Source organism: Corylus avellana, chromosome ca1 (assembly GCF_901000735.1).
Source record: "Corylus avellana chromosome ca1, CavTom2PMs-1.0".
In the NCBI taxonomy this organism is placed as follows: domain Eukaryota; kingdom Viridiplantae; phylum Streptophyta; class Magnoliopsida; order Fagales; family Betulaceae; genus Corylus; species Corylus avellana.
This window is the reverse complement of record NC_081541.1, coordinates 13938221-13958464: the sequence shown is the minus strand read 5'-3', so window position 1 is coordinate 13958464 and position 20244 is coordinate 13938221. Positions and strand designations below refer to the sequence as shown.

General features: G+C 38.2%; 2 protein-coding genes across 3 annotated transcripts; one reads left to right on the top strand and one right to left on the bottom strand.

Annotated features, from left to right (window-relative positions):
* Positions 1 to 5988: 5988 nt before the first annotated feature.
* On the bottom strand, positions 5989 to 12450 carry LOC132167375 (mitochondrial thiamine diphosphate carrier 2-like). 2 transcript variants are annotated; one of them, XM_059578327.1, is made up of 8 exons: positions 12191 to 12448; positions 11756 to 11910; positions 10916 to 11032; positions 10069 to 10180; positions 9402 to 9529; positions 7836 to 7988; positions 7359 to 7508; positions 5989 to 6696 (listed from the first exon to the last, which is right to left on the bottom strand). In XM_059578327.1, exons 2-8 carry the CDS (start codon positions 11870 to 11872, stop codon positions 6478 to 6480), a joined length of 996 nt encoding a protein of 331 aa, XP_059434310.1. In that variant the 5' UTR covers positions 11873 to 11910; positions 12191 to 12448; the 3' UTR covers positions 5989 to 6477. The 2 variants fall into 2 exon arrangements, with proteins under 2 accessions (XP_059434310.1, XP_059434311.1); XM_059578328.1 differs by lacking the exon at positions 7836 to 7988 and having other exon boundaries at positions 12191 to 12450.
* Positions 12451 to 15351: 2901 nt separating this feature from the next.
* Positions 15352 to 19193, top strand: LOC132187382 (uncharacterized). Its single transcript, XM_059601713.1, has 5 exons — positions 15352 to 16447; positions 16557 to 16922; positions 17396 to 18100; positions 18208 to 18353; positions 18681 to 19193. The coding sequence occupies exons 1-5, from the start codon at positions 15352 to 15354 to the stop codon at positions 19191 to 19193; spliced, it is 2826 nt and encodes a 941-aa protein (XP_059457696.1).
* Positions 19194 to 20244: the final 1051 nt, after the last annotated feature.

Sequence of the window (20244 nt, the reverse complement as noted above, 5' to 3'; positions counted from 1 at the left end):
TTTCAATTCTCAAATTAATCCCCACCCTGTGCGGCATGCAAAAATGTTGATTAGGTGGTGCAATTTCCTGTTGCACAATTGCATATAATATTGAAATGGTAATTATGAATTACTGTTTGCGGTACAAAGATTATATATATATATATAAGTAATCGAGATATCATTAGAAGCGTGAGACGCTCCAAGTATACATGAGTATACAAAAGAAAACACCTAATTAGGAGCAAAAAAAACAAAAAAAATTATAATAACTAATCAGCAGAGCAGAAACAAAAGTAATTGTCCAAAAATACAGAGTATTGAAGAATAAGATCTTAATCTTCTCTAATGTCCTCTTATGGTCCTCAACATTTTTGTCATTCTTTTCCCTCCATAGACACTAGAAAAAGCATGAAGGTACCATCTCCCACACAACAACACTCCCAGTGTTGCTTGCAGTCCACCAACAACTATACAAGTCATCTACTCGTTTAGACATAACCCAAGACAGCCCAAATCGACTAAAGAAAACATTTTATATGGCATAAGCAACATCACTATGGAGAAAAAGATGGTCCACGGAATTCCCATTCCTTTTACACATATAACACTTGTCGACCACGATGATATGTTGTTTCTTGAGATTGTTCATGGTAAGTTCCTAGGGCTGCCAACCAAGCAAAAAAAGGCCACCCTCAAAAGAACCGTAGTCTGCGAAACACTCTTCCAACGTAAGCGAAAGCCATCACTACACCATGACATTGTAAAAGGAATTGCTATCAAACAACCCTCTTTTGGAGGCGACCCAACACATCACTAGGCGAGCCACAACAAAAGCATCTTTTGCGCAAGCAATACCAATTAAATCTGGAAAGGCTTCCTTACAGGTCATATTCCCACACCACAAATCATGCCAGAATCTAATCTCGGAACCGTCTCTCACCTTAAATCTAGTATGACTTGAAAGCTTTCCCCAACCCCTCCTAATATTCTTCTATAACCTCACCTCAAACACCCCAAGAGGCTCATTAGAACACTACCCTCTCCATGAACTACCATATATAGAGTCTACCACCACTCTCCACCAAGCCTCTTTCTCAAGCACATAGTGAAGACATTTTCCTAATAGAGCATGATTGAATATCAGCAAGTTCCAAACTTCCAACCCTCCTTCAAAGATCGGCGAACAAATCTTGGACCAGCTAATCAAGTGATATTTGAACCCTTTGCTTAACGCACCCAATAAGAAGTCACGTTGAAGTTTCTCAATACGGTTTGCAACACCTGCAGGGAGAGGAAAGAAGGCCATGAAGTATGTAGGTAAATTGGAAAGTGTGTTCTTAATAAAGGTAACCCTTAAACAAGTACATCATTTTCCAACTAGCCAATTGATGCTATATCTTCTCAATTAAATTGTCCCAAATATGCTTGGCCTTATAGAAGGCTCCCAACGGTAGAACAAGATATTTCAAAGGCAGAGAGGAAACCCCAAAACCCAAAATACCAGCCAACCCATCCACATGATCAACATTTCCCATAGGAACCAATTTTGACTTGGCCAAGTTTATCTTCAAGCCTAAAACAACTTCAAAACATAAGAATAAGCACCACAAATAACGTAGATGATTAGAGTTAGCCCCACAAAAGATCAAAGTATCATTAGCAAACAGAAGGTGAGAAATATCAATCCCACCAACATATCTTGCCCCCACAGAGAAGTTAGACAACAAACCTTCACTCATTGCAGCAGAAATTATCCTACTCAACACTTCCATCACAGTGACAAACAACAAAGGAGAAAGAGGGTCCCTTTGTCTTAAGCCGCAAGAGCTACTAAAAAAACTTTTGGGGGTGTCATTCACCAATACCAAGAATCACACCAAGGAAATACAATGAACTATCCAAGAACACTACTTCCCCCCAAAATCGCACCTTAGCATGTACAATAAAAAGTGTCAATTAACATGATCATAATCTTTTTCTAAATCCATTTTGCAAATAACACATGGCTCTCCATATTTTATTCTACTATCAAGGCATTCATTGGCAATAAAAATAGGATCTAAGATATGCCTACCTTGGATGAACACATTCTACAACTTAGAGATAATCTTCTCCAACGCCATCTTAAGCCTCCTTTGCAAGAATTTTAGCAAAAAATTTGTAAATGCACCCCCCCCAACTAGACTAATCGAGCGAAAGTCCTTAGGGGTCAACAGTCCCTGGAATTTTCAGAGTGAGGGCGATAAAAGTAGCATTCAGGCTCCTCTCAAATTTACCTCTAGCTCGGAAATCTCACACAAAAAAAAAATTAAAAATTAAGAATTAAAAAAAAAAAGAAAAAAAAAAAGAAAAAGAAAAAGCCCTTCATGATGCCTTGTTTTAAAACAACCCAACAAGCTTGAAAGAATGCCATAGAGTAATCGCCAGGGCCTGACACCTTGTTACCATTCAAAGCTTTCACTATCTCCATCACCTCCCCTTCCTCAAAATCTCTCACCAACCAACTAGCCTCAACCTCACCAATAGAATGAAAAGAAATACCGTCCAACAAAGGCCTCCAATTGAACTATTCAGTGTACAAATTTTTATAAAACTAGTCAATGTACTCGTTGATCCCTAATAAGTTGATAGAAATTGTACCATCAATCAACAAGGAGTTAATGGAGTTCTTCCTTCTGTTGGAGTTACCCATTTTGTGAGAAAACTTTGGGCACTTGTCACCCTCCCTTAACCACGAAACCCTAGATTTCTACCTCCAACTCACCTCCTCCATGAAAGTGGATCTTTCTTTTTCTTTTTCTTTTCTTTTCTTTTCTTTTTTTTTTTTGATATCCCTAACTCGCTAAATTTATGCCTTCATTCTCTCCTCTACACTTAAGGCCCTCTCTTCTTCAGTGATATCAAAAACATGCAACTCTTCCAAAAGTCTTCTTCTTTACATTACCAAACACCTCTTCATTCCATCTCTTTAAATCAATTTTTAAAGTTTTGAGCTTGCTGCTAAAATGAAACTTGGAGATCATTGGAAATGATAGAAGTTCCACTATTGTTTCACCCCTATCCACAAAACCCTTAAGACTTTAGCCACATGTTTTCAAATTTGAAGGACCTACTACCCTTTTGAAACTCACCATAGTCAAGGAGGATTGGGAAATAATCAGAACAAAGTTTAGGAAGCCTCCTTTGGGACACACTCCCACGCCAGAAAGACAAGGAATCCATCAATTTTAGATGTAGAGGGTAATTATTGATTATTTGACCAAGCAAAAGTTCCACCAACAAGAGGGAAGTCCATTGGGCGCTGAGTAAAATTGAAGTCAGAGAACTCCATCATATGGGCATAAACGAGCTTCTCCCAATCTCTCACTGGGAAATCGGATAACATTAGAATCACCCCTACTGCACCAAGGAAAGTTCTACCAGCCAACTCATCCCAAAGAAGCCTTAAATCCCTATCAAAATTAGGCCATAGACACTCGTAAAAGTCACGGTGAAGAGGATGTATGGTGAAGAGGATACATCTCGAGTTCAGTGACTTCAGTTGGCTTAGACATTCTTTCTTATTCTCTTACTGCATGTTGTCTTATATAAAGTCATCCTCTAAGCTCAAATCCCACACCCCACACCCCACACACACACAAAATTGCTTACCTAATGGGTAATGGCTTTGTTTACTTATTTCATTGGACTAGATCGTATGCCTATGTATATAAACTGACATTTTACTAATACATTGTACCTTTATCATTGTTTTGGAATATTGATATTTGTGTCAAAGAGTTTTGCTTGGTCTAGATTTCAAATTTAAAAGTTGCACCTAATTACAATATTCTTAACTGTCTGCCCTATGTTCACTCTACTTTGATCCAACCCATGAATTGTATGTAGAAGGTATTTGAGTGCCTCATAGGAATTGGTTAAATTCTCAGAATAGTTGATATGTTAGTAATTTTACAGGCATTTGTGGTGGAAAAGTATAATAGGCCCATGCCAAAACTGCGAAATACAAAACCAGATTCTGGCAGGTATGAGGAAAGGCCCGCCCCTCCAGGAACCCTGAATGTGGCACAGCTGCGCTACATTGTCCTCCTGCACCAGGGGAAGGCTGACGACCATGAAGGACCAATGGATAGCCAACAGATTGCTGAAAAGTTCAGAATTGATGTTGCGCAGGTTGAGAGGATTTTGCAGTTCGTATCACTGCCTCCAGAGGACAGCAGTAAACAGAATAACAGTATATGAAGATGACCGTCCCTCACTTTCTCTTGCAAAACTAACAGGATTTTCTGTTGAATAAGAGATGGTTCTTATAGGAATTTGGAGGTTTCATGAAAGTTTCATCAACCAAAAGATATCATGATTATATAGAGTGTAAATTAGAAAGTTCCAGCTCAATTGATATCTGGGAAATTTTGTATGGTAGTTTCATGTTTGCGTGGTGAAGGACATCATAAGCAGAAGCTTTTGAACTTTGTTTGGTCATCTGATATTAACCCACAAAACGAGCATTTGTTGTTTGGATGGACAGAAGTTGGGGAACCAGTTTCCGAACTCTTTGCATGAGATTATTGAACATCTTTCACAATACTTAATGATTGCGATTCTTGATTCAAAGCTATGATTTCATAATGAATTTCAGCCAATGGGATTTTACATTTAAGGAGTGGCTCCATGTTCAAGTCAATGGGAAACATTGTTAATCATCCCTCTTAACTCTCTCTATGCAAGAAAGTAATCTGGTCAGTTGAAGTGATGATAATTTTCAAATCTCCAGTTCCGACATTCCATTCATTTTTCTGATTGTACGAGGAGCATCGTGCATGTCTAGCTGGGTCGGGACTCGGGAGTCTTCTCGGCTTTCGCCTTGGAAAATTTTTTACGCCTCGGAAGTAATTTTCAAGCCAATGTCAACTACGAAAAGTTGGTCAAAAGATGGTGGCCATTGAAGGTGGCAACTTAGAACAAAGAGGTGGCCAACACAAATCAAGCATTTTAAAAAAAAAACTTATAAACCATAAATCAAGTGTTAAAAGGCTATTCCCTTTCCCCTTTTTCCAGTGTTGAATAGGAAAAAAAGTGTTAAAGGCTATTGATAACTTTCATAAATATTTTTTAAAAATTGCTTTGTATAACGAGACATATACATGCAACACTATTAGGACTTCTGTTTTTTTTTTCATTCTTTTTCAATTTCTTAAGTATTTGTTACAGGCTATTAAAAAAGAAAATTTATTGCCTCATAAATATATGGGGGTCTCGCTTATAAACCATTCTCTCCTATTTAGTTCCATGGCGTCATTTCTCTCCTTACCCATTTGCCTTGATATTGCATAAAAATAAAAATAAAAATAAAAATAAAGGGTCAAAAATAGTTGGAAATTAAAACTTGTATCCGAAGGTCAGTTATCAGCTTTTGGATAATTTGCCCAACCCTACATGCACTCAAGACAGGCACTTCTGGACCTGGTCTGCTCATTATGAGGCAATCATGTGGCACAACATGATTGAAAATAAGATAAATTCAACTTTTGAGGAACTCAATCATATTGTGCCATGTCATATTGTAAAAAAATTTTTGTAAAATTTATTCGTAAACCTAGTATTTTTCTATTCATGTACAATACAATAAACTTTCCTGTAAATGAGGCATTCTTTATGTCTATAAGATGCAGCTTAGAAAAAGATGCAGCCTTGAACTCCAAACAAAGCCACTGGCTACTTGGCCATATAATAACATGCCTGGACTTGCTCTTTTTTCCAGATTAACCGCAGGTACATGGTATCATTATATAAGTTTTATTTGAATCACTGGTCACTTTAAAGTGTTTAGCGTCCATAACTCAAACTAATCATGCCCATAGCATGAGTAATTTAATGTGACCTTTAAAATTACTATTTAATTTGTAATAAATCACTATTGCATTTTTAATTCAATAGTAATTTTAAAAGTCACATCAGTTTTGAAGAAACACAAGAACTTATAACATTACTCTGATGGCATTCATAAGTAACAATATGAATACATATCATACATATGGCCCTCAAATCAGAAGAGAATTTAGATTTCTGTTGAGTACACAAGTCAAATCACCAATTGCATCAGCCGACAAAATGACACGCTCTATATTGAACCGGTCTATGAAGATGACAAAGTTCAATTCTTTTTCTTTTTTTTCAAGCAAAGTTCAATTCATTTGATACCCAAAAACAAAAAAAAAAAAAACTAGGTATATTTCTTAGTGAAGACATTGGTGACCCACAGCCACATGAGAAAAATTTACCAATCACAATCTCAAATACAGCCATGAAAGGCTAGGTTTGTTCTAGCCTGGTGTGCCTGTACCTCTTTGCCATCTCGACAACTATAATTTTATGGCCTATAATTCCCCAATCCTCAACTTCTATGACAACTTTAAAATATCTCCATGGGAAAAGAATTAGATAAAAAAACAAAAAAAAAAATGGATGAAAAGGGGAAAAAAAATCAGGTTAGTTTCAAGTCAAAATGGACTCTAACCAGTCTGATGTGTATTCATAAGCTACAAATGTTACAGCACCAGCTGGTGCAGCTTTGACTGTTGATGGCACTATGCCCTTATAAAGACCAGCCCAACCCTCCATCTGCAAGATTTGGCGTACAGCATGAAACATATTTTTATAAGCACGATGCTCAACTCGAGCACCATACCTAGGGTGCCTTTGTAGTCCTTCGATCTGCAGTAGCCCAAAACAAGAAAGAATGTCACATCCAAGTTGGCAAGGAAGGAAAGCCGGATACTACCATTTCAGTATTTTCTTCTGTCTTTCTATTCTCTATTGCCCCTTGAGATTGCTAGACAGAAATCTTAATTAAATGTAATTAAACTAACTTAGAAATCTGAACAAAGAGCAACAAAAGAAATTAAACATATGAATTTAAGAAGAAAAGGAAAAAGAAAAGACTCCTAAGCCATTTAATGTAGACCCATAAGAGTGACTAAATAAGTAAAGTATTGGTACTGAAGTAACAGTAAAACCAATCTTATCCAGGTGATTGCTGGAAGAATTTGATGGTTCATGTGGTTAATTTATAACATTTAGAAGAAGCTAACAGTAATTACCCAGAGGGAAAAAAAAAAAAAAACAAAAGCAAAAGCAAAAAACAAAAGAAGCTAAAAGAGCTCTCACAAGGAGGCGTAAAGGGACATAGGTACTGGTAAGTGGGAACATGCTTTAGAGCTTTATAATAAACCATGACAACTATTGGCATATTTTGCATGACATGACACACAACAGCTGAGCCTCAAATTTTTAGCCTAAGGTCAAAACAAATTTGCCAATCCTTAAGTTTCCGTAACTATGCTAGAACAAAGGTTTCAAGAAGGCTAGAGACACACCTGGAATCTTTTCTTGACCACATCAAGTGGATGACAGACAAGCTTGGCACATGTCCCAGCCGCCAACCCACAGATGAAAAGTTGAAAGCTTGAAATTCCATCTTCAGTATCAGCTGAGCTTGACTTAGAAGATCTAGACCTGTTCCAGGCCTACAATGTATGGAGTAAAATGTATCACGTCAAAAACAAATGGCTACACTGTCAACTTGTAAGAGTAAAAAGCATGATGGCTCTGTAAGCTGGCCACATTAAGTATCATATGCCCAAAACATCATATCTATAAATGGATGCGTGCATATTGCATAATATACTAATTATCTAAACATATCAGATGGATGTTTTGAACAGTTACAGTCCTGATTCCTCTATTTCGTAATTTCAATGAAATTAATTTGTCAACAGATGGTACAAGCATATACCATAAGATCTATATTTGAGTAAAGACTATCTCAATAGAAACAAGGACTAGACTCTTACCATAGCCCAGCGCTTAAATGTATCATAGGTACCAAATTGTAGGCCAGCGTAAGGAACAATCTCAACCAGGGTTGGCGACAATCCAGCATATAACCCTCGGAAGCCACGAGTTCTAATTATATCAACAACCGCAGACCTCATGGTAGGATACACCTAAATGAAGGCAGTTATTAATAAACCACTATCATGTAAACAAATTCAATGGCCTCTTCACAAATTAGTATTTGTGCAGAAAGCAAGTATGAAAAACTAGTGAGCATTTGAATGAGACATGTGAAGCCATGGGCATTTCCCGGAGTAAACTAAATTACATACTTCTTTCTAATAAAAGCTCTACTTGTTTTACAAGTGAGAATTGTCACTTCCATAATCAAGCCCTTGCAGGGGCTGGGGAGAGAGAGAGAGAGAGAGAGAGAGAGAAAGATCCAGATGATAAACAAAATAAAATAAAAACTCCCACATCAAGCTGCCCAAGTTTTTGTGTGAACAAACATACATAAGGAAAGGCAAGAGAGGCCCAGTCCAAATATCATAGTTCAACAACTCCCACACACTCTGAAAAACCACTGTGCCTCAATTCCCACCCAAGCTGAGGCGAGCCTTATTTATCCAAATCTTAGAAACTAAACCAACTTGCACAAAACAAGCTAAAACAAAGAACTCAACTATGAATTATATAAAGCTAATCTTACTTGAGCGGCTTATGACCACTCAAGAATTTCATGCTATGCGCAAAATGCAAGGTTCTCTTGTCAAGGGGACTCATCAAAGCACACAATGTGTCCCTCAAGATTACATTAAATAACTACAACAGGGTCACCCAAGGCTGTCATCCTATCAGGTCTACCCAAGGCTTGGAGGTCCATTTTAATGGCTCCTTTAAGTTTCCTGAACCTACCTGAGCAGCACTAGTTACAGTCTATCCGAGATTCTGGGGCCCAAGGCCCCAAACACTATGTCCAGTATCATAGCGCTTTCCCTCCAAAATACAACACCATAACTAGGTACATCCACCCATATGTGGAGGATACTGCATTAATATCGAAATGTCAAAACCCAAAGTAGTCATAGATAGTAATATTTTCATATATTCATCTGCCAGCATGGTTTAAAAGTAATAGCTCAAAAATTAAGATCTGCACATTTGGCACATGCATACCAAGAAGAGTAAATATACATAGTATCTATTTAGTAGCATCACATTCATTACAAAGAGACATAACGTGTGATCTCACCCAATACATGAGTTCAAAATCAATAGCCTTGGATTTTCTTTTGTTTTTATTTTTTCCCCTTTATTGTGTTGTATAAGAACTGAGAAGCAGTTTTTTCGAAGGCAAAGTCATGAAGAATGCACAAGATTGATCAGATAAAAACTTAACCAGTATAAATCACTTTGAAAGTGCAAGGGTATATGAAAAAAAATAGTAGAATGCATTAATGTCCCATACGTTGCACGACTTCTAAGTGCTCAGAATGGCTCCTCAAAATAGCCATATATACTGAAGGAAACTCTGTTTGAAACACAACTTGAGATGATTTCATGCTTGTACTCAAATTCTATACCTTTGGTTCACCTTGTGAAGCTAATATGGTTCGTATAAGATCGAAGGGATATGATCCAACAGTAGCTGCACACCCTGCTAATGCCCCACTGACATAGGACAGATAGGGACTCAAATGAATGTGATCCTCTGCATGATACCAGAAAACAACCAGGCCATGACACATGAGAAACAGCAGAGAGCTCGTTTAAAATAATAACAAACTATCACCTAAGTAATTAAACCTTTAACATCTTTAAAATGCATACAGACTCAATAAAGTTACATGATCAGTACTATAAATAGAAACAGATACATTTACCCAACAATGTCAAATTTTCAAGACAAAGGGGAAAAAAGGGCGGGCCTCATGAGATCAGACAAAAACACTCCAAACTGAGAAGTGCATGACCCTATCTTCAATGTATGGCATAACCAATTGGCAACCACAGCCAAGATAAAGTTAAATAAATATATGAACATTGCACCATTCCGGGCTAAAATATTGGAGCTTCATTTAATCAAAGAAGGATATTGAGAGATCAATCAGTATTTTATTCGTAAATATTGCCACATATTACAACTCTTATCTTAATAAGCTAAGCTTATAAGTCATAACATCTACGAACAGATTGCCAAAGAATGAGACAACATATCTCAGTCTAGTTTGAGAAGGCTCTCACATATACCTGTCTTGGAGGAACCAGAAGCAAATGTTTTAAACTTGTGTAACACAGTAAATTGTATGGCAGTATATGGCATAACCATAAGTAACGCTGGGACATTTCCACGCCAAAAACCCTGCCATAAGCAATTAACTTGAATAAGCTGTAGAAAGGCGTTAAATTCATTTAAACCTGATGTTAAAATAAAAATTCAAAATAAACCTCCTAGAGCAGTATTAGATGGTCTTAAACGATCTATCAGGGGTTGGGAGGGGAGGGGGGGATGAGCAGAATTGAGTACATTGCACTATCAGATTTACAATACTACCTGAATACATGCATATGTATTGTAAAATTGTAAGCTAGGCATCCAGAAATAGGCGTGGCAGGAAACTACAAATTAAAGAGTAAAAGAAAGAATATTTTACTTTACAAGGCTCGCTGTATTTGCAAAGTAATCTACTTCAATGATTTTTTGAAATGAAATGTATACACCAAGGCTTGAAAGGCATTAAATCAGAATGATCACGCATTAAACCTTCCCTTGACATAAACAATGTGGTTTTAACCTATAGTTCAATAAAAATTAAAACCCAGTCAACTAGGAGCGAACCATAAGGATTGAGTAGCTTAATTTCTCAGAAGTTCAAAACAGCATGCTCAACTTATTAGATGCCTTCCTATAACTGGCAAGATTGAATTGCCTATTGACCTAAATAAACGTTGTCTATAGAAAGAGCCAAGATACAACAGACATCAACCTACGAAATTGAAAACTTAATATGTTGCCAACATAAACTGACACAAGAAAACATCTATGGGGAAAAGAAAAAGAATAAACGATGATATAACACAAATTGAGTCAACGTACCGGTAAGCCTTCCTCCCTGAATATATCCTTTGTTGCTTGAAACATTCCAGTGTATTTTGACGTTCCAGACACATTGTTCCGAAGCAAAGCCCAAGAAGATGTGGGCTCGAGTTGAACCTGTCAGCAGAAGTTAAAAAAACAAAACATTTACGTTACTTCACCACCGGCCTATAAGATGTAGAAATGCATCAACCCATAATCACAGATCCAAAAGTATAAACACAATTGTACACAAAACTGAATCAGCCATCCCCTTCATCCTTCAAGTCACTATTTTTTTCACAACCCACCAAAAGATACCTAAAATCTTTCACCTTTATCTTCCCCAAAAGTCACAATAACTTTTTCCCACTAGGAAAGTGACTGACAAAGCGTACCTAATTGTAAGCCATAGTATGTCAAAGAGTTTGAGCCTGTCTTACAATAAAGACATTAGTGAATTCATGTAGAATACGAAGATAAAACAATAACCATTTGACATTCAAATATCATTAACATACTATTAAAAAAATATTGTCATGCGTGTGCAAGTGATTGACAAATTGATTCCTAAAATGCGCACAATATAGCAGCCAACACAGTCCCCCAGGAGTAGCTCAATCAGCTGAGGACCACGCCTCATGAAGTGGAGGTTACTAGTTCTAATCCCCTCTCCCTTTTTCCCAACCCTTGTATGGACATGTCAAAATATATATATATATATATATATATATACACATAGACACACATTATGTCGAAGAACTACTATTTTCAGCACAATGTAAGGCTCAAGTTCAAACATTGCATTCAAGATTGGCATTGGCCACATAAAATTGAAAGACATGGAACCAAAAATATAACCTGGAATCTGATCTTAATCACGTCAAGCGGCGATGTGACCGTCCGTGATATACCACCGGCTATGGCCCCCGCCGTAGCGTCTATCAGCGCCCGTTTCAGCTGCCCGGGCTCTTCCATTCCCAAACAACCGCCTCTTTTTCAGGATAGTCTACAACCTAAGAAATTAATTTCAAAAACAAACACTCAGAAAATACAATCTAGACTCCTAAAATCTCCGACGTATATATTCGCGTATAATAGAAAAATCACAGCTAGACAACGTGCGGAAGACTGATAATTACGTTTTTTTTTAAAAAAAAAAAAAGGGAAAGTTGAACCGAATTCACGAGAAGACAACCAAAAGAATTAGGGTTTGCACGATGTGATTGTTACATATGATAACTCAAAAGATTAAGTTCACGGATTAAAGCGAGAGAAAATGAGAGAGAAAGGTACCTGGAAAGAAGAAAAGGGCGGATACGAAACAGAGCCGCCATTAAAGATCTTTGGAGAGAGAGAAAGAGAGAGTTGATTCTTGCCGCCTTATTGGAATGGGATTTTGACGGCGACTGAGAGAGTATGGGCGGGGACTGGGGAATCATACACGGGATTCTGGGTTAGTGGCCCCGTGGATGTGGAGAAGGTACAGGGGAGAGAATGAATAAGATCTTTGCTTTCAGAACAAAAAGAGAAAAATTAAGAAAAAAAAAAATGTAAGATCTTTGTCCTGGAATCTATTAAAATATTAAAAGGTTATAAGATTTTCATTTGAAAAGTATAATATTGGATAATTATGGTGAGTAATTAGTAACCATCTATATAAGGAAATTAACACAAAATAATAAGAGAAAAATACATTTAGTCCCAAATTATCACTCATTTGACGCTGACTTTTAGAAGTGACATTTAACTCCCACAAACTATCACATCCGTACAAAATTACATCTCATGTTACAAGTTGGCCTTAAAATATATGAAAAATATTGCATGTGACTTTTTTTTTTTAAAAAAAAAAAAAAGATTATGCATAAAATTTATTTTTTTTTAAAAAAAAACTAAAAGGTTAACTTGTTATTAAGGGATGAATTTGCCACCCTAGTTGAGGAGCGGTCAAACCATCCCTATAGTTGTGGGAATTATTCGACCTACCCTTTATCCATTTCAAAGGTGGTTAAATCATTTCAAGGGTATGTTTGGTTACCTTCTAACCAGTTTGTTGTGCCCAAACTAATTGAAAAAACAGAGTAATGCAATAAGTTTGCTTAGAGTCATTCTGAAGTCATCACAAATATGATGTGACTTTTAAAATCACCAATAGATTAAAGTTTAACACATCACATCTCAAATTCAATGATAATTTTAAAAGTCACATTACATTTGGGAGAACTCTGAGATAACTCTATGAGGACTTATAACATTACTCGAAAAAACATACTCACATCATGGGAATGGCCGAACCATCAACCACCCCTAGGTGTTGGGGGTGGTGGCTTAGCCAAACATCTTTGGATAGTAATATATTTCCTTAGGAATGTGTTTGTTTCCTTTCTAAAAATAGAAAAGATGAAAACAATAAATAAAGGACAAAAATTTCCTCCAAAGCAGTTTGAAGGAAATATCCTCCAACCCATGTAAAATAGTGCCAAATGTTTATAAACATTTAAAAGTCACATTAAATTTAGTCTATTTTCAAAAAAAAAAAAAAAAGAGTCTAAGTTAGTAAACTGCTATTAATGAGGTTAAGAATTTAATGTACATTTTAAATGTTTATAAACACTTGACACTATTTTTTATTTTTTTTTAACAGTTAAATCACATTCATTGATAAACGAGCATAAGGCTCAAACAACACAGAGCAAAGCTTTAAAGTAACCAAAGTCGAAGCTACGAGGTTACAAGCATAAAAAATGACGTATTACATTCCAGACTCATACAAAATCCTTTAAGCTATGATTAATTTTCAAATTTAACAACAGTTCTACACCAAATAGACTCAAACCAATGCATAGGTAGCTCTTCTTACTCGGCTCTTATTCCTTGGCATTGAGGGCAGAGAACCCCAAGCCAAAACTCATCCTCCTCGACCCAAAAGTCAGGATAACCTTCACATCCACAATCCAAAGGTCTAGACCAAATCAACTACCCCTAAGGGCATCAGGCGGGCAGATCGAGAGAGAGGACCGAGCATTATTACAAGCAAAAACAAAACCGATACAAAGAAACAAAACAAGACAGAAAGAACAAAAAAAAGGAAAGCCAGACAAAATTACAGAGAAATAACCAACAAAAAAAAAAAAAGCACATTAAGAGGATGACAACAGCCAGACAGAAGAGCCGATCGTGCACTCGCCGGAAACTGAAAATAAAAGGGGGCATTGGAAGCTCATCACGGTGGGGGACGCGAGAAAAAAGCCCAACAGAGGATAGTGGGCGGCGGAGCAGGCACGGAGGAGATCAGTGGCGCACTCAAATGTAGATGGAAGTTTGAGTGAAACCCATGAACATCACCCACACCGAGTGCTTAAACAAGCAGAAACAACAAAAGCAAACACAAAAAAAAAAAAAAAAAAAAAAAAAAAAAAAAAAAAAAAAAAAAAAAAAAAAAAAAAAAAAAAAAAGAAGAGAGAATACAAGAAAATAAAACAAAGAAACAAGAAACCCAAAACAGAAACCACGTCAAGGAGGAAAGTTGCTCGGGGAAAATGGCCGGAACGCGAAGAACTTGGATGGAGCCGAAGAGGACAAGCGAAGGGGTGAGGGGTGATGTGGGTTCGGCAAAGGCAGTAGATCGGGCAAAGAACGGCCGATCCAAAACCCTAGAGCAAAACAAAGGACCAAATGAGGGGGAAGAGGCGGAGAGGAAGTGAAAGGAAAAAATCGCCCAAAGAACTAGGGACATTACGTAAATAGGCTAGCTCGTTAAGAGAAAGAGGGCGATGAGAGGGGAGAGGGGAGGCAGAAGAGGGAGAGGTGAGGAGGGCTGAAGGGGGAGAACAAATGTTCTCCCCCTCCGACGGCACTCTCTACTAGAGATGAAACCCTAGCAGAGAGGGGAGGGGGAAAGACAACACTTGTGTTATTATTACTAGTCACCCATCACTTGACACTATTTTACATGGATTGAAGGATATTTCCTTCAGACTGATTTGGAAAAAATTTATGTCCATAAATAAAATATTGCCTTAGGAATGTGTTTCTCTCTCTCTATGCAAATCGAAGGAAGGAGGATCATAAAATCCGAGGAATCTTCAAGGAAATCTCTCATTTATTCTCTCTTGACAATCTCTCTTTTCCATGGACTCCTTCTCTCCCTCAATCGATTTTTTTTGGGTAGTTGTTTAAGTGTATTTTGAAGAAATTTTAAAAGTGGGTCATGAAGGTTTGCTGAATTGGGTGATGCTCTTTGATGTTTAATTGGAAGTAAGGGGAGACCAAAAATTATCTCTTTAAGTGTTGTTCTAAATTTGAAATTGGATGATTATATAGTTGATGTAATTTTGACGAGGTTTTCTCTCTAGACTTTCTAGAGGAGAAGTGAAAAGTTTTCCAAGTCTTTGTAGATTGTGGAGGAAGGTTTGAGTGTTATCTGTAGTACATTTGATCTCGAAGAGAGTAGGATGGCTGATGATTTGTCTTCTATGTGGCAAGATTTCAACCTTTCGGAAGGTGAGAGTGTGGAGGTAATAGTCCAACAACAAGCAGTTGAAGAGATTGCAACAAGAGGAAATTCTTGTTTCGTGGGGAAACTAATTGCTGATAGGATTATTGGCAAGGATACTATAAGATCTAAATTGGTGCAATTATGGAGACCTTCGGGGTCGACGTCGTTCAAGGTTATAGGGGAGAATTTGTTTCTGGTCGATTTTGAGCATTCATGGGATAAGACTCGGGTGTTGGAGGGCCGACCTTGGGTGTTTGAAGGTAGTTTGTTTTCTTTGGAAGAATTTGATGGAATAACACCTCCTCTGGAGATCCCGTTTGAAAAGGCGGCGTTTTGGGTGCGGATGTTTAACCTTCCGTTAGCATGTATGGGTCAAGCAGTAGGTTTTCAAATTGGTTCTACAATGGGGATGGTAGAAGAAGTTGAAACTGATGACGAAGGAATTGGCTGGGGAAAATACTTGCGTGTAAGGGTGAAGATGGATCTAACGAAGCCTATTCCTCGCGGTAGGCGTATCACTCTTTTAGGAAACACGGTGTGGGTACCTTTTCAATTTGAAAGGCTTCCTCATTTTTGTTTTCTCTGTGGAAAGTTTCGCCATGGAGTGGTAGGGTGTAGTGGCATTAAGGAGGTGAAACCGCAATTTGGTCTATGGCTTAGAGTTAAACCATCTACTTGGCATAAGGATTCGGGGCAGCAATGGTTTGAAACGCAGAAATGGGATTATGGGTCTCCATCGAGTCCACCAATGAGAATGTCCAATCCTCATTGGTCGAATAGTGGCCAACAACAAAATAGATCTCTGGTGGTGGTCAATGCCGGAATGCAAGGTGAGTCCGATGAGATGGTAGACCGGGGGAAGGAGAAGATTCAGTTTTCGTCAGTTGTGGAAAGTGGGGCAGTTATGGGAGAAACGGTTAAGGAGATTTCTCAACTGAAAGGGGATGCTAGTGGTACATATGCAACACATGAAGTGGAGGGGGCTACGTGTTTGGTGGACAGTTTGCATGGGGATAATTATGAAGATATTTCAGATGATTATGGGAGAAACGGTTAAGGAGATTTCTCAACTGAAAGGGGATGGTAGTGGTACATATGCAACACATGAAGTGGAGAGGGCTACATGTTTGGTGGACAGTTTGCATGGGGATAATTATGAAGATATTTCAGATGATTACGTGTCTTCTTTCAGCTTGGTTTCTAAAGGTGGTTTGTCTAAGCCCAAGGAAAATCCAACCCAAGTGGAGGGGCCCATGTTTTTACAAAATTATGGGCATGTAGTTAAGGCCACGCAGGTTGAGTCTCCAGAATTGAGTGGGAATCATGAAGTCGGGGTTCTTCAATTCCGAGCAGTGAAGGAATCTAAGAAAAATGGGGTGACGAATTGGAAGAGGCGTGCGCGGGCTGATCAGATATTACCATCTGTAGTTCGGCTGGTTGGCCATGATAGGAAGAGGAAGAAAGGTGATTTTATGGGTGATAGCTCGGCAAATGATGTGGGTCAAGCTGCAGAAAATTTGGGGATAAGTTCGAAAAAAAAGAAAATCTGGTTTGGGGGTGGCGGTGGCTGATTTTCAGCCCCGCCAACCGAGATGAATCTTTTAAGCTGGAATTGTCGGGGCCTTGGGAACCCCCAGACAGTCAGAGACCTTCGCCGTTTGGTGAAAACTAAGAAGCCTGGTTTGATTTTTCTAATGGAAATGAAACTACATAAGAAAAGAATTGAAGAGGTACGAATTAAAACAATTTCAAAAACTTGTTTGTGGTGGAGAGTTTGGGTAGAAGTGGTGGCCTTGCTCTTATATGGAACAGTGAAGTTACTGTAGAGATTTAGAATTATAGTAGACGCCATATAAATGCTACAGTTATATCTCCTTCATCAATAATCCCGTGGAAATTCACGGGTTTTTATGGGCATCCAAAACCTCATAAAAGAAAGGAGGCATGGAGTTTATTGAAATATCTGAGAACCTTCGAACCAATTCCTTGGGTTTGTGCAGGGGACTTTAATGAGATATTGAGTAATTCCGAGAAGTGTGGAGGGCGTGGACGTGCTAGGGGTTTGATGAATGATTTTCAAAATGCTTTGGAAACTTGTGTTTTGCATGATATCGGTTATAGGGGTCCAAAATATACTTGGACTAATGGTCGGGAGGGAATTGATTTTACACAAGAAAGATTGGACAGAGTTGTTGCTAACCAAGAATGGTGTGAATTATTTCCTAGAGCTGAAGCTATTGTGAAGGCAACTATTAATTCTGATCATAACCCAATTGTGTTGAGGGTGCAAATAAAAGGAGGAGACATGAGAAGGAGGCGTGGTTTTCGGTATGAGGCGAGTTGGGGATTGGAACCCGAGTGTTACAAGATAGTAAAGCAGATATGTCGAGAAAAAGACAGAAGGGTGGGTCTTTCTATGGGTCTACGGGAAATGATGAATGAAAGTGAGAAAGGATTTTTGGCTTGGCAGCATGTTAATGGCAGTCAGGTGGGAGCCACAATTAAACAAAAAGAAGCTTTATTGGTTGAACTCCAAGGGCGTGAAGGTCCATTGGAAACTCAAAGTATTCATACTTTGAAGCTTGAATTAAATTGTTTGTTGGAACAAGAGGAGCTAAAGTGGAGACAAAGAGCAAAAAAGCATTGGTTGAAAGAAGGAGATCGTAATACAAAGTTTTTTCATGAAAGCGAAAATCCAGCCAGTTGTATAAGATTTTAGACGTTGAGGGTCGGGTGTGTGATGAGCAGAATTCTATCGGCCAAGCCTTCATTCGGTACTTTAGTCATTTGTTTTCCACTGAATCCATATCAGATCTGGAAAATTGTTTGAGGAGCTTGAAGAGCTGTGTTACACCAGCAATGAATGCATCCCTTGTACAGCCATACACGGTTGAAGAGGTTTCTATAGCGCTTAATCAAATGCCTCCACTTAAAGCTCTTGGGCCAGATGGTTTTTCTGTAAGTTTTTTCCAAACACATTGGGGTACTATGGGTCCAGAGGTTAGTAGAGCTGTGATTGAATCTCTAAATACGGGTCATTTGATTCTTGATATTAATTCTATCTATATAGCTCTTATCCCAAAGTTGAAAAATCCTGTTTGTGTAACGGATTTTAGACCTATTAGTTTGTGTAATGTATTGTATAAATTATTGTCTAAGGTGTTAGCTAATAGACTTAAAGTTATTCTACCTCATATTATCTCAAAGAATCAAAGTGCTGGTATTCAAGGCAGATTGATTTCAGATAATATCCTGGTAGCATATGAGACATTGCACACTATGCAGGCACGGATGTGGGGAAAAGATGGGTATATGGCAGTTAAGCTTGATATGTCGAAGGCTTATGATAGGGTAGAGTGGGGATTTCTTGAAGCAGTGATGAGAATGATGAGTTTTGATGCCAAATGGATTCACCTTATTTTAATGTGTGTCAGCTCAGCCACTTATTCAGTTATTGTGAATGGTACTCTAATGGGTAGAATTGTCCCATCGAGAGGAATAAGGCAAGGTGACCCCATCTCTCCTTATTTATTCCTTTTATGTGCGGAAGCCTTAAGTTCTATGTTGACAAGAGCAGAGTCCAGGGGTACACTTACTGGTGTTCCTACTTCGAAAAAAGGCCCCCGTATCAGTCATCTTTTCTTTGCAGATGACAACCTGTTGTTTTGTAAGGCTAATCCTCACCATTGGCGAAAGATGTCAGATTTATTGCAAACCTATGAGAATGCATCGGGACAACAATTGAATAAGGATAAGACATCTATCTTTTTTAGTTTTTATACTTTGCTTGAAGTCTAACAAACTCTGTTGGTATTGATGGGGATCCCAGAAACAATAAGGTACGATAAGTATCTTGGGTTGCCAGCTTTGGTTGGTAAATTGAGGTCTCAGGCTTTTAAAAGTATAAAGGATCGGGTATGGAAGAGAATGCAAGATTGGAAGCTGAATTTCCTTTCTCAAGCTAGGAAGGAGGTATTATTGAAAGCTGTTGTTCAAGCTATACCTACATATAGCATGAGTATTTTCAAGCTCCCCAAAGGTTTAAACTTAGAAATAAATGCTCTAATGTAGAAGTTTTGGTGGGGCCATCAAAAGAATGATTCTAGAATTCACTGGATGAGTTGGAATAGAATGGGAGTTTCTAAGTCTCGGGGGGGAATGGGTTTCAGGGATCTTATGTGTTTTAATAAGGCCCTTTTAGCTAAGCAATGCTAGAGATTATTTCATGACCCGGACAATTTACCTGCCCAAATCCTAAGGGCTAAGTATTATCCAACATGTTCAATTTTAGAGGCTCAGCTGGGTTCCAAGCCATCATATGCATGGAGAAGCACTCAGGGTGCGATTGATCTTCTTGAAAGTGGGCTTATATGGCGAATAGGAGATGGGGTGAAGGCTGGAATTTGGGGAGAAAAATGGATCCCAACCCCCACTATTTTTATGATTCAAACTCAACCAAGATTGATGTCTGCCACAGCAAGGGTTCGGGAACTAGTTGATACTGACACAAATTGGTGGGACTTTCAACGTCTGAGAGATAATTTTAGTACGGAGGAGGTGCGGGCAATTGCTTCTATTCCTATAAGTGGTGTGGGAAATCCAGATGTGAGGGTATAGAGGGGTACTGATTCTGGGATATTTTCAGTTCGTAGTGCATATCATTTAGCTATGGAGTTAGAACAAAGGAGTAAACCGAGGTGTTCTAGACAAGTGGAGGAAAGTGAGATTTGGAGGGTTCTATGGCAGCTTAAGATGCCCAATTCTGATAAGAATTTTTTGTGGAGAGTTTGTCATAATATTCTTCCGACACGTGACAATCTTTTGAAGAGGAAAATATTAATGGATTCCC

Excerpts from the sequence above, each read along its gene's own strand:
- LOC132167375 (XM_059578327.1), bottom strand. The coding sequence starts at position 11,872 with ATGGAAGAGCCCGGGCAGCTGAAACGGGCGCTGATAGACGCTACGGCG. Across the intron at positions 11,033-11,755 it reads TGATTAAGATCAGATTCCAG|GTTCAACTCGAGCCCACATC; the intron begins GTTATATTTTTG and ends TTCTGCTGACAG. Across the intron at positions 10,181-10,915 it reads TCAGGGAGGAAGGCTTACCG|GGTTTTTGGCGTGGAAATGT; the intron begins GTACGTTGACTC and ends TGCTTATGGCAG.
- LOC132187382 (XM_059601713.1), top strand. The coding sequence starts at position 15,352 with ATGGCTGATGATTTGTCTTCTATGTGGCAAGATTTCAACCTTTCGGAA. Across the intron at positions 16,923-17,395 it reads TGCAGAAAATTTGGGGATAA|GGGACTTTAATGAGATATTG; the intron begins GTTCGAAAAAAA and ends GGGTTTGTGCAG. Across the intron at positions 18,354-18,680 it reads TTGGGCCAGATGGTTTTTCT|GCACGGATGTGGGGAAAAGA; the intron begins GTAAGTTTTTTC and ends CACACTATGCAG.